General features: G+C 63.5%; 1 protein-coding gene across 2 annotated transcripts in view; it reads right to left on the bottom strand.

Annotated features, from left to right (window-relative positions):
- Window positions 1-208: 208 nt before the first annotated feature.
- Window positions 209-13,807, bottom strand: part of PRKCZ (protein kinase C zeta) — a 79,375-nt gene continuing 65,776 nt past the window's right edge. Inside the window, exons 11-18 of one of the 2 annotated variants that reach the window (XM_039876895.1) lie at window positions 8,182-8,268; window positions 6,565-6,700; window positions 6,253-6,340; window positions 5,008-5,127; window positions 4,511-4,590; window positions 4,170-4,259; window positions 725-840; window positions 209-635 (exon numbers count right to left, since the gene is read on the bottom strand). In XM_039876895.1, coding sequence (XP_039732829.1) covers window positions 548-635; window positions 725-840; window positions 4,170-4,259; window positions 4,511-4,590; window positions 5,008-5,127; window positions 6,253-6,340; window positions 6,565-6,700; window positions 8,182-8,268 — 805 coding nt within the window. In that variant the 3' untranslated portion in view covers window positions 209-547. The remainder of the gene's footprint in view (window positions 636-724; window positions 841-4,169; window positions 4,260-4,510; window positions 4,591-5,007; window positions 5,128-6,252; window positions 6,341-6,564; window positions 6,701-8,181; window positions 8,269-13,807) is intronic. The other variant, XM_039876896.1, reaches the window with a different exon arrangement.

The raw sequence follows: 13,807 nt of genomic DNA, 5'->3' as shown, positions 1-13,807 counted from the left end.
CAACTTGCGGCGGAGACAGCAGCGCCCTTCTGCTTAGGGGGCACCTGCAGCGTCAGACCTCGCGGACCCGGAACGACAGGAACTTTGTTAAAACGTTTGTGCAAACGCTTCCGCAGCGCACGCCGCAGGCCCCGCCCCCGGCCCCGCCCCCCGCGCCTGCGCCCCGCGAGGCGGGACAGCGGCCCCGCGGAAAGAAGCAGCCCGGGGAGCCTGGACACCATCGCACGTTTATTCCTCGGGGCGGTACAGGGAACCCCTGCCGGGGCAGGCAGTCCTGTCTCTGGGAAGTGTGCACCTTCGAAATCGCGGGGCGGCGTCGCCCTCGGCCGCGGTCCCCGCGGCCCCTCCGCGGCGCGGGCGCGGGCTCCTGGGCGCGGAGCCGCCCGCGGGCCGGGCGCGCGGCTCTTCTGCTCCGGGGCGCGGCCCGCCCCGGCCGCGGTCCCAGCGGCAGCGTCCCTCCCCGGCGAGCCGGGGGCGCCGGCCTGGCATGCATGCGCTGTGGGTAAGGACAGTTGGGGGTCGTCCGCAGACGTGTCCGCGGGGCACCTCACACGGACTCCTCGGTGGGGAGCAGCAGCGGGTTGATGTACTCGAAGCCCTCGAACTCCGACTGGTCGATCCGCTTTATGACGTCCCTGTGGGCACGGGCGAGGGCTCGACTACTGTGACCCCGCGGCGCCCCCGCCAAGCCCGCTGCGGACCCCGCGCGCGCCCGCCCGCTTACTCGTCGTCGGGGGTCAGCTGCACCGGCTCGCTGGTGAACTGCGTGTCGAAGTTGTCCAGCCCGTAGTCGTCGGTGATCTGCGGCTGGAACGGGGGCAGCGCCTGCTTCTTCTCCAGCTGGGAGACAGCGAGAAGGCCCACGGTCACACGTGCCTCCTGGCGACGCGTGAGAACGTGCCGGGCCACCCTCGCCTGCCCATGTGGGGCCTCGTGTCCCCTCCAGGGCCCCACACGACAGGGACGGCGGCAGCCGAGTGGACGTGAAGTCGGCCCAGCCCAGCTCACACCCGCGTCTGCATTTTGGGGCCCAGAGCTCTCAGGGATGCCGGTTCTGACAATAGAAACAAACGGGACACTGAGAACGTTTGGGACGTTTTGAGGACTCGTGAAGAACGAACGCAGGCTCTGCCCGTGAAGCTGGTGAAGGGAATGAGGGCAGCGCAGAAACACGCGGGTCCTTCCCACATAGTGCCCGACACGTGTCAGGGACGTGGCCAGCACGACAGCCGGGTCACCAGCAATGTCCACAGCCCGGCCACAGGCGGAGACACGTCCGTCTTGTCACCAAGAGGATGTTGGAAAGGGGAGTGAGCGGACGGGCTGTCCCTGCGGGCAGGGCAGGGTCACACCGGAGTCCGTGCGCACACTGCGCGCGTGTGCGAGCCTGTGACTGTGCCGCTGCCGGCCGCGGGCACCTCCTCCATTCTCTTCGCCTTTCACACGCAGCTGCCCGGACGCGTGTGAAACGCTTTCTGGTGGGAAGTGGCACAAGGGGGGTTTGTCACCCATTTTCCCTGCCTCGGGTCTCGCCCTGCTTTAAGGGGACGCAAGGTCAGAAGTCAGGACTGACCGCAACCACAGCAGTGGGCTGGGTGCTCGCTGGGGACCTCCAAGCCCACCCCGCCCCCATCACCCGCCACCGTCACCCTTCCCACAGTCAAAGCCGTGCACAGGAACAGTGCCACCTTGGAGCTCAGCCAAGCTCGGTGTCACCAGAAGGGGGATGCTGGAAGGGGGCAGGGGAGTCTGGGGCTCCCGTTCTGAGGTGTGGCGTGAGGAAGGTGACGGGGTGCGGCACATGAGGTGTTGGCAGGGGCCCTGTGCACAGCGAGCTGGGGACCCTGGCGGTCTCCGGGAGGACGCAGTCGGGGAGGCCAGTGCCAGGTGCTGGGGTGGGGGGGGCCACACAGTCGCAGCGTGACGCAGCACACCTGTGTCTGACTGGACACGGGGGCAGCGCTAACCCAAGCCAGCGTCCTGCGCAGGACTGAAGAAATCTGGGTGGAATGCACACCTTCCTCAGATCCGCCGAGGGCTGACGGGTGGGCGCTGGGAGCGGCTGGCAGCGGGCAGGGAGCCCTGCTCGGTGTCACAGGCAGGCCAGGGACACACGTCAGACCCTAGACCTGCTGGGGACGGGGCTACCCCTGAACCTGGCCGTGGTGGGAGAGGGGCGACTGGAGCCAGGACCCCGGCTTGTGAAGAACGGAGGCCTCCAACGCTCTACACGCTCAGTTTCCAGCTGCCGCACCAGTGGCCGATGGACGCCAGGCTGGGAGCAGCTGGACACCCCGACAACGGACCCCCGTAGACCAGACGTGGACACGGGACGCCAGACGGGGTCCACCGGGCCTGCCAATCAAGCCAGTCTTGTCCTCTGTGCTCACCCAGAGGACACAGAACGTTCTAGCAAAGAGCCAGTCACCGTACAGAACGCCACTGCAGGTGACAGTAACCACCTAGAAACCCTAAACCTGAGAAGCGTAGTCATCAGACCCAAACCGCTGACAGCTCAGTGCAAATGCTCAGGCAAGGCCAGCTGGCTCACGCAGTCACGTGCATCCTGAGGTGGCCCGGATCTAGGACGTCCAAACACCAGGACACCACCACCGTGTGGGGCTATGCCGGGTGGGCAGTGCTACCGGCCCACGTGAGCGAGGGGCCCTCGGACGACACGGAGAAGGGGGGCACGGGGCAAGGCCGGGGGGACTTCGCCGTGAGGACCCCAGCCCTCACTTTGTCAAAACACCTCTCCCCCCTGCTCACGTCCCCTCACAGAAGGGAACGCCTCTCAGGTCCCCCAGGCGCTGCGCTCCAGGCTCTACTTCCCTCTTAATGTGCAGCTCCAGGCCGCCAGGCAGGTCTGCACACCTGTGACCAGTATGGCCACCACCAGGCTGTCACCAAGGGCGGCCGCATGCCCCTTAGGCTTTTTTGGAAGCTGCCACCATCTCCGTGGCCTGTCAGGGCCCACATGTGGCTTAGACGCTATCCACGAAGGAGCGAGCCCACTGTCCACACCCACGCCGCCACACCTCACTCCCCCATGGGTTAGACACGGGACCAGGGGCATGACTGGCTCCCAGGCCGCACCCAAGAACAGGCTTTTCAGCAGAGATGCACTGAGTAGGTGCTACTTTCAGAGGATATGATGTTACAGGCCATGAGGGCTCTCGCCAAGGCCCATGCGCTGGCTGGAGCCCACGGCAGTGCCCGAGCTACACTTCCTGGAACCCTAAAGCCACAGCGTCAAGGGTCAAAGGTCGGACCGGTGTGGGCCCTGAGAGGTTCGTGGGTGCCAGGTGGGGGACAAGCCTGAAGGTGGAGGGACACGTCACTAGCACAGCCTGGCGTGGCACCTCCCTTGGGGCGTGTGTGTCGAGCTTTGCGGACCAGGGTTACAAACAGCCAGGGTCCCAGCTTGCTCTGCCCTGCGCCAGCAGGACAGTGAGGGTCAAGTCCTGCTCTGAGAGGCGCTGTGTGGCGCTCCCCGTCTTTGCCCCTAAAAGCTGCAGTGGGACGATGTCTCTTCCTGCCTTGAAATGGCCCCGCCGGGCCTGGACCCCGCGTGTGCCCGGGATGGCGTGTCCTGACACTTCACTCACCCTGGCCAAGGTCCCAGGAACTGGGGGGCCTGGCTGCCCCTTCCCCCAAGCCCCACAAAGTCCTGTGCATGGAAAGTGACGCTGACCGGAGGGAGCAGGGACCACGACGAGGGTTGGAGGGCGACCTCCGTCTGCCCCGAGCGGGGCTTCCTTCCCGTCTAGTTCAAGCTCCAGTTCAACATTCACTTAGTTGTGATCTTTTTTCTCAATAAAAACGTATCCTCGAGGTTATAATTCAGTAAGTCTGCAACCGCCGTCTGCGGCACTGGAGTTGAAGGGGCTCAAACAAGGGCTCTCGCCACCTCAAGAGGGGACGGACACCGGGACCGCGCCCTGTTCTGGGCGGCCCACCTGCGATTCCACCCAGAACCAACGGGGCTGGCCACAGAGCAGGACCTCCGCGAGGGATCCAGGCAAGACCCCATCGCCAAGCGCCACGCCCGGGGGTTATCCCTGCCCGCACTCCTCACGTGTGACTGTCCCAACCACCCCCAGGGAGGGCAGCGCCCACCACACCCGTCACCCCTCTGGTGGCCGTGGGGGAGGAGCAGGCTGCGTTACCAGGTCCCAGTCTATGCTGCGGAAGAATGCGTGGGACTTGATGTCGGAGAATCCGGTCTGCGGCCGGCAGCCAAGCCTCTCTTTGGGGTCCTAGGGGTCAGAGATCAATGAGGACAAGTCAGCAGGGAGCCAGCACCTTGAGGTGAGGCTCAGGCCTTCCCCTGCTGACACCCTCCCCAGGAAGCTTCCTCATTCCATGGCCCTTGGGCGTGTTCTGGCCCTTCTGTTTGTCAATGTGAATAAAAACCCCCATCTCTGTGGACGCCGGCCTCCTGTTTGGGGTGTCCCAGAGCGACACCGAAGATGACCGGGCCAGGCCGCCCCGGCGGCTGCGGGTGTACCTTGTTTAAAAATCCTTTCAAGACGTGGGAGGCTTTGACCGAGAGGAACCTCGGGATCCGGATGGGCTTCTCCAGGATAACTGCAGAGGTCAGGGTCCCGGTGAGAAGCCGCGTCCTCCATGGAGCTCCCCATGCCCGCTCTGCCCGGCAGCGAGGGGGCCACGCCGGGGGCGGGGCCCTGGGCACCAGGTGTGAGCAGGAGCGGGGGGAGAGCTCTGGGGCCCTGGACCCCTCCGGCAGCCCAGCAGGACCACGGCGGCCCATGTACATGGCGCCTCTGCACATGGCCGCCAGAGGGCGCCACGGGGACACCCCAGGGGCTGGGCCCCAGATCCCACGGGCAGGTGTTCCCTGCTTGTAGCTGGAGCTCTAAGGGGGCCGGAAGGGGGCAACGCACCCCCGCCCCCCGCCCAGGCATCTCCCAGGGGGCTGGTCTGAGAGAACGGAGCTGGCCGCCCTAGTCCGAGGGGCAGGGACCCGCCCAGCCACACCGGCACCTTGGAACAGGTAGTCCTCGGTGTTCATGTCGGGGTTGTCGGTGATGATGTCGAACGGGGAGCGCCCGGCCATCATCTCGAACATCAGGACGCCCAGCGCCCACCAGTCCACGCTGAACCCTGGACAGAGCCGGGTTGTTAGTGCGTGTCCAGTCACGGGGAAGCAGAAGCGTAGGTGACAGTTTGCATTTCTTTGACCTGTGCCGAGGCTGGGTGTCCCCAACCCCATCTGGCGGTCTGGGGGCGCTGGTCTTTTTCTTAACTAGCTGCAAAGCTGTTTCACATCAAGGCCGTGAACCCGCCACCGTGAACCTGATCTCATGCCCGTTTCACACCGGGCACTGCACCGGTTTCTCAGAGTGTCACCTGGCCTTTAAATCCTGTGTGTGGCACTTTCGACCACAGACACGGAAAACTGAGTGAATCTGTCAGACAACTGTCGTTTCTCACCTTTTATCTACCTCAGCTTGAAAAAGCTTTCTACGGTGGCAAGAACACGTTCTTACACTTTTGTCTACGTCTGTTGTTGAGGTTTGACGCTTAAACACAGCTGATCTGTCGGGAACATGACTGAGCTCAGGGACTGTCACCTCCAGCACACGGGATCGCCGTGGCAGGCCTGGTTCCAGACTCTCTGGTCCAGCGATCTGCTGTCTGTCCTGCTCTGGCTAAGTGACGTCAGCTGTGTGGCCTCCCTGGTCCACAGGCATCTGAGGAACTGGCCGCCCTGCCTACCCTCCATTTTAACGGCAAGGATGATGCTTAGAAGCATCTGAAGACACATTTGTGACGCACTTCACTGCCAACCCCGGGACACAAGTGTGTGGGGTGTGCACACACGTACACGGTACGATCTCATTCCCGTTTCACACTCAGAGCAAGAGGGACAGAGCGCATGGCAGGCAGTGGCCGCCGGGTGGCAGCCACTGACTCGGGACACCCAGGCCTGGTTTGCCTTTGCTCCTTCCCAAGCCCTTTGCTAAGAGGAACCCTGCCCAGTGTCCTCCACCAGCGACACTCGCGTGGACACACGGAGCAACAGATGGGGCTGCGCGGGCTCAAACACGGCTGGAGGCCAGACAGTGACGTGGGGCTGGGAACAAAGTAAGGGGTGAGCATTTCGGGTGTCATCTGGTCAATTAAGCCCCTCCCCCGTCTGCTGGGCCAGCGCCCTCCCGCCCCCGCCCACTGTGAGAACACTTCCGGGTCGGGGGTCAACCTCGCCACGCCCGGCCACCCACTCACCGTACTCCTCCCCCCGCAGGATTTCCGGGGCGATGTAGTTTGGGGTTCCGCAGAAAGTGCTCGTCGTGTCACCGGGGCCCAGGCCTTCCTGTGGGGACAAAGTCAGTTACCAGGAGGGAGGACAACCTCCCGATGTGACGATGCCGGGGGCACCTGTGCCTCAGAGAAGCCCGCTTGGGACAGCTGAGGGAGGAGGTGCCAGGGCCCGGTCACCCTGGAGCCAAGGCGGCCAGGTGGTCAGCATCTGGGCCGAGACCCAGTGGGACGAGCCGGGCGAGGTGCCGTGGGGACCACGGCCGGGGGGTCACTCGCCTTGCACATGCCGTAGTCTGTTAGCTTGATGTGGCCGTCGGCGTCCAGCAGCACGTTGTCCAGCTTCAGGTCCCGGTAGATGATTCCTCTCTCGTGTAGGAAGTTGAGGGCGACGCAGATCTCGGCGGCGTAGAATCTGGGTGCGGGGGCACATCCCGCGGTCAGCGGAGGGCCCCGCACGGGCCTGGCCGAGAGGCCCGTGCACACGTCACGAGGCGGAGGGGACCGCCGCTGACCCCTGCTCTCGCATCCGACGTCCCCATGTTCTATCTCGGACGAGCGCATGGAGCAGCAAGACCACAAAAGATGCTCAGCATCCCAGTCGTTAGGGGACGCCAAGCAAAGCCTCAGGGGGCGCCACCTCACTGCTCAGGAGCCACCTCACTGCTCAGGAGCCGGGTCACTGCTCAGGAGCCACCTCACAGCGCAGGAGCCGGGTCACTGCTCAGGAGCCGCCTCACTGCTCAGGAGCCGGGTCACAGCTCAGGAGCCGGGTCACAGCTCAGGAGCCGGGTCACTGCTCAGGAGGGTCACCTCTCGGTACAAGAGGGTCACCTCACAGCTCAGGACGGCCACCATCAAACAGGAAAGCAGTGCTGAGGACATGGAGACCCTGGAACCCTGTGCACCACTGGTGGGTGTGTAAAATGATGTGGCCTCTGTGGACACAGCCTGGAGGGTCCTCAAAAAATGAAACACAGAATAACTGCAGGGTCCAGCAAGCCTGCTCTGGGATGTCCCCAAAAGAACCGAAAGCAGCGTCTCCACGAGAAGCTGGAGCCCCTGTGCCCAGCCGCGTCACGGCAGCCACGCGGCGGAAGCAGCCCCGGCGTCAGCTAAGCACAGAGGGCTGAGCACAGCGGGTCCATCCCCACGGCGGAACGTCGCTCGGCCCCCCAAAGGAAGGCCATTCTGACGCCTGCCACAGCGTGGACGGGCCTGGAGGACAGCGTGCTGAGTGAAGCCAGTCACGAAAGGACAGGTACCGCGTGACTCCACGCACGGGAGGCCCCGGCAGGAGTTGGACCCACGGGGGGCGCTGGGCTGGGGGAGGGGAGCGGGTGCTTCATGGGAGTGAGTGTCAGTCAGGGAAGATGGACCGTCCCGGAGACGGGGGCGGTGACGGCCGCGGGACCCCGTGAGTGTGCTCGATGCCGCTGCTACGCCCTTAACGGCGGCCAACGTGGCAGGTTCGTGTCATGTTTACTTCGTCACAGCCAGAAAAAGAGCCCGTGACTGTGAGTGTGTGGGGGGCGCGCTCTTCTCGATCTATGACCTGCCTTCTCCCCAAAAGGACCTCAGGTGACTCATGAAACTGCTGGGAATTTTTTCCGAGTGAGGAAATGAGAAAAGGGAAAACTGCGGAAAACAGGAAAGGGCGGGAGGGTGGAGGGAAACGTCCCCCGGCCCCTCAGGCCTGGGGCTGCGGAGCGGGGAGCTGGGCCGCTGGCCGAGGGGGAGGAAGAGCTGAGCGTCCCTTAGCCACCTGAGAAGGAGTGCTGGGCTCTGGGACTCGGAGGACCCTCCTGAGTGTCTCCTGCGCGGGGTACGCGTTTCCCCCACACTTCGCCGCCGGCCCCCCGAGGACGGCCCCCCGCCCGCCTGGCCGGCACCCACCTGGCGTGCTCCTCCGGAAGCTTCCTCTGTCTCTGCATGTGGAACATGAGGTCCCCGCCGTTGACATACTCTATGACCAGGAACAACCTGGGGAGGAGAGAGAGGGTGACAGAGGCTGAGATCACAGGCGGCCAGTGTCACCTGAGACACACTCAGCATGAAGAAGTCACGACCCAGAACCTTCCCAGGAGTTACTCTCGCTGGAGGCTGCCACGTCGACTCTCCTGAGTGGCCAAAGAAAGAGGCGCCCTAGGTCGCTGAGAAAGCGGCCCAGACTGAACAGGCGGCCACGGCCGAGGTGGAGCTCTGTGCCTGCCATCGAGGAGTCACCCTGGGGACACCCGAGACCCGGCCGTCGGCCCGGTCCTGACCCTGACTTAGTAGGACTCTGCAGCTTCCGTCCACTCATTCGCTATTTGGTCTCCTAGAGGCACCAGGCCCGCCTCAGGGCAAGAGGCCCACTGCGGGGCGGGGAGGCCCCTCCAGGGAGCACAGGCTGGGGTGGCGTGTGGGGGACAGGGCGGGTGCAGAGCTGCAGGGACACCCTGGGGTCTGGGTGGGGGACCAGCTTGGGTGTTGGAAGAAACGCCAGGAGAGCAGGGGGCCAGGGGACAGCATGGGCCGTGATGGGGACAATGAGGTCCAGTGAATGACCGCTCTGGCTACTGAGTCTAGATTTACCCCAGGGAGGGGACAGTGGGCGGGTGGAGGAGTGACGGGGGTGCCCTGTCACCAGGTGAGACACAGATGGCTTGGGCCCGGGGTGGGGTGGTGAGGGCGGGGTGGAGGCAGCGTGGAGAAGGCTGCCAGTGGGCGGGGCGCAGGGACGAGGGACTTGGCGGGACTGTCCCCAGCACAGGGATGACTCGGAGCAGCAGGCCTGGCTGGGTCCACCGTGAGCACCGAGGGGCAGCTGGGGCCAGGCGGTGGCTGCAGTGACCCCAGGTATAAAGACCCGCGAGCCGACGCGTGGTCAAACGCACAGGGCGCTTTAGCCTCCAGACAGCCACCCGAGGGTGCTTTCCGGGTGGGTGTCTCTCGCATCTCATAAGATTCCAGTTTCAAAACTGAATTCCACTCAACTTTCCAGAAATACCCTGTTGAGGGCGCTGGCAGGAAGAGGTGTCACCCCAACAGGGTGCCGCCAGGAAACGCCTCAGGGCCCTGGCCACACGTTGACATGAGGGAGGCTTTCACAACAGGGACACGAGCAACGCCACGTCCAGAGAAAATAAAGAAAAGAAATACACTGATTCTGAAAATCAATAAGTAAAACCCCCCACTGCTGCGGTGCCTTAGGGAGCTGACAAATTTGAGCAGATACTTAAAAACCAAAAAAAGCAGGAGCAAAGTCCGTCCTGGGACCTTCGCAGAGGGCTGCGCTCTATGGGTGGACGTGCAGACAGGGCCAGCAGGCCGGGCTGTCGCCTGCGGTCCTAGGTCCCAGGTCACTTGCGGATGAGGAATCCGTTTAGCCTGCAGCACTGATGAGCTGCAGGGCGCGGCTTGCACATGATCCTTCACGCTGCTTCCCACGCTCGACATCTCTCCGAGCCAAACTCCACCGGAGCCGGCAGGAGCTGATTCGCTCTGACGATGACGCCCTGGGTGACAGACGAGCTGCTGTGACGAAGCTTCCTAACGTCCTGTTGCTCGTGGTGCCCGCCACACGTGACTCCACACCTGCCTGTTCCGTCCTGGGCCTCGGCGGCCTCTCGTGGCGGCTGGCGAAGGGCCGCACCAAGGCTCGCCTGGGGCACTCACTGCCTGGCAGCACGGCCTAGCGGTGGCCCGGGACCGGCTCTCCCACAGCCTGCGCGTGCGCCCCGCCAGGAGGGAGCGGCAGCAGTCCGTGGGGTCGGGACAGCACATGACGTGTCCTCAATACTTAATGGGCAAAAAACAGTGACAATACCCAATTGGCAAAATACCCTTTTCTATATTCTACGGATGGGGAAACCGAGGCACCAGGAGGTTGGATAACTTTCCCAGGGTCACAGTTACTGTCTCCTGATGTCGGATGACCTGGCGAAACCCGAACCCACACTGGGCAGCCCCACGCGCAGTCAGGACCCCACATCCGAGGCGGCCCTCCCCCAGCACAGCTGCCCGAGGGGGAGGGGCGGCGGGCTGGAAACGAGGCGCCGTCCCAGGACAGACGCCTGGGGACAGAGCAAAAGAGGGACAGGATGAGTGTCCGGACACCTGAGGGATGGCGGGGAAGGGGCTGACGCCCGAAGGGCACAATCGGAGGACAGGGGCTCCCAAGCGAACACGCGCATCAGACATGGCACGCAATGACCCAGCCTGACTCGGGACGCTGGACTCACGAAGATCGGAGCCCTGCAGGTGCCCGAGAGGAGGGGCTTTGGAGCCGGGCCACCGAAGGGGCGCACGCTGCCCGGGACACACGCGGAGCCAGGCCAGTCTCGGATCCCCCACAGGGCGCAGAGGCCAGGACACCCGCGAGACACCCAAGGGAGGGCAGTGGGGCTCCGCTAAGCTGGGGCTTGAGCGCGACGCTGACTGTGGAGGGGGAGCACAGGGGGGCAGGCCCCACGCCCTCCCGAGCCGGACGGTGACGCCGAGCAAATGAGGGGAGCCCAGGACCACCGAGCAGCCGCGGAGGGACGAGGGCGAGAACGTGATCACGTGGAAGACGTGAACGGGGTGACGCTGACCAGAGCTGGGGGGCAGGGCAGGAATGGACACCCGAGACGCCCTAAGCCCTGCGCTCTCGGCCAAGAGATCCTTCCACTGCAGCTTAGAAGGTTCCAGAGAATAAAGATAGGAAAATTTAAAAACCCAATAAAAACTGAACAGGAATGGGAAAGGACAGGTCGATCGAATGTCAGTATCAACGGAAAATTCCTAAATAAAATCTCGGCAACTTGAATTCAAGAGCACGCTGACAGAACGGCCCTCGGACCGGGCACGGTCTCCCGGGAGATCCAGGGCAGCTCGGCACTAGGAAGCAGGCTGTGAGAATAAGGCTCATCATCGCTCACCGGACGATGACGACGTAATTCATCCCTCACAAGTGAAACTCGTGACAACCACCTCCACGGTGGCAGGAAGACCTTTGAGAAAACACAAACGTTCTCTCTGGATGGGGACGTGGAGATGGACGTGAGCTTCTTAAAGACAAATGGCAACGCTCCGGGTCGGCTCCCGGCCCGTCTTCTCCCACGCGTCCGTAACTTCCTCCCAGCTGCAGTTCCCAGGCTCCCTGGCCAGAGGAGGGCTCTGGAGCAGATCGGTGGGGGGTCCGGGAATCGGGGGACAGTCCCCGTGTTCAACAGCTCAGGCAGAGGCAGCGCCTCCTTGGCCTCCAGCCCTGGCGGACGGGGCACATCTTCCCTGGACCCAGGACCCTGTGCGATGGCCTCAGGTGGAGGCCCTGGGCTCTGCTGCTCCCTGCTTCCCCGACACCCCCGGCCCCCGCAGCAGCAGATGCTGGCACCCTCTGTCTGAGACAGGTGCAGTGTCTTGGTCCCGCCGACCCGGCACACGGCAGCCAGCGCTGCACGTGCTGTGCAAACAGCAGGAGACCCCCCGACAGGGAACAGGCTGGCCCCCATCACCAGTCACCTCAACTGAGACAGGCACTGGCCCATGTCATTAGCCAGAGAAAGAAACAGACAGAGGCGTCCACCGGGATGGAAGGGGTAACATTGCTCCTATTTACAGGTGTTATCAGTGTGCACCCCAAACCCAAGAAAATCGCCGAAAATTACTGCAGAAAGAGATCGCGTGGGGAAGCCACGTCGCTTGTTGCCAGACGTTATCGTGGTAGGAAAACCTCGTTAATAATGGAAAGATAAATACTCAGGACAAAAACTAAGCGAAGAAATACTGCACGAAGAAAGCGACGCGTCTCCCCAGAGAGGGCGTGAGCGAGCGGGAAGGCGGCCCCGAGCCTGGGCGGGCGGCTTCGACGTCGACGTCACAGGGACGCGGGTGTCCCCGCGCGTGATCCGTAAACGTCACGCAGCCCAACAAAAACGCCGGTTTCTTTCTCTCTCTGGAGTGAGGCAGATGGATTCTAAAGTCCATATGGGAAAATAAATAGCCAAAAAAATGCCCAGAAGCGACCACGTGACGCCAGCACGCTGGTTAATTCCGGGCATCGGGGGTGTGCTCCGTGGCGATCTCCTGCTTCGCACTTTTCTGCGTTTTAAAATTGTGTAAAGTTTGAAAAAAAAAAAAGCAGCTGTTATTTCACGTGGTTGGCGATATCATTTAACAGCTGGCGACGGCACGATCTCAGGTCTGGCCTGACAGTGATCTGGACACAAGGACCCCCGGCTTCATCTGGGCCCCCACGCCCGCCTGCAGCAAGGCTGTCCTGGGGAGGGACACTTCTGTCCCGCGCCCGTGCACTTCTGTCCTCAGTAACCGCTTGTCTTGTCCTGGTGTTGAAGCGTCCAGTCGCCTCCAGCTTAGGGAGAGACACCGGCCACAGCCACTTGTGCTGTGTTGTCTGCGACGGCAGGACGCGTACCATGTCTGCGGACGAAGGCCGCCACGACCCAGGTCCCTCGCCGTCCAGGTTTTGGGACAACTCGGCTACATAAAGGCTGTCAGCCTACCACCCGTGACGGGGCACAAAACAATCCCCGACACCTCCCGAGCGCCCGACGGGAGAACCGCCCCCCGGGGTGCTCTTGCTGCCCGCCCGCTGGCTGGGGCGTCCTGCTCCGAACCCCAGGGGCCGTGGTCACGTTCTGCCCCTTTCGGGTGACCCAGATGAAGAGCGAGCAGACTGGGGCCTTGGAGCCGGCGCCATCGACAGGAGGACAGGCTGAAGTGACCCTCTCCCGCCCCCTCTGCCACGTGTCACTCACGTCTGCTCTGCTCCAGGTTGAAATTGATGTAACGAACTACTGCGTTTGGAAGGTAGCGACCGGCAGGCCCAGAGAGGACGGCATCTGCCCTCTCGAGGTCACGGCGAGTCCTGGCGCATGCACAGCCCGTCCGCCCCATCCTTGCACCTGTCAGGACAGGGCCCGCTGGCGCCTCCCTGTCACAGAGGCGCCTCAGCCGCATGCCGCCTGCTCGCCCCGTCGTGAACCAGCCCCACCCGCACGTGGCCGCCGTCTCCCTGGCCTCGCCGGCTTCTGTCCGGCCAGGTCGCAGAGTCCCCAGGCCGGCACGAGTGCATCTGCGGTCTGTCCCCCCTCCTGCCTGGGGCCCCATGACTGAGTGCAGAGCGGCAGGCGCATCTCGAGGTGCAGTTAGAAAGAGGGGCGCACAGGGAACAGGGCTGGGCTGGAAGCCACTTCGAACCCAGAGAATTTACTTAAGCGCCCGAGTGGGCACGGCACACGAAGCCCTCCCAGACAGGCTGGGGGGCGACAGGTGCTGTTTTTAAGGAGTAAGAGCACCTGCCGGGTGTGGAGCGAGTGTGCGGCGGGGTGAGTGTGCGACAGGGTGGGTGTGCGACGGGGCGGGTGTGTAACAGTGAACGGGGTTGAACAGCAAGAACCTAGCCGCAAGGTCACGGTAAACGCTCCACTGGTGGCTGTCACCTATGACCTGAGGTGCTGCTGACGTGTGAACGGCGCTCACGCAGCCACGAAACCCAGCCACTTCTGCCACTGTCCCCGGGCCACCCGCTTTCCCT

Source organism: Pteropus medius, unplaced genomic scaffold, assembly GCF_902729225.1.
Source record: "Pteropus medius unplaced genomic scaffold, Ma_sr-lr_union100, whole genome shotgun sequence".
Classification (NCBI taxonomy): Eukaryota; Metazoa; Chordata; class Mammalia; order Chiroptera; family Pteropodidae; genus Pteropus; species Pteropus medius.
This window is presented reverse-complemented; position numbering and strand designations above follow the sequence as displayed.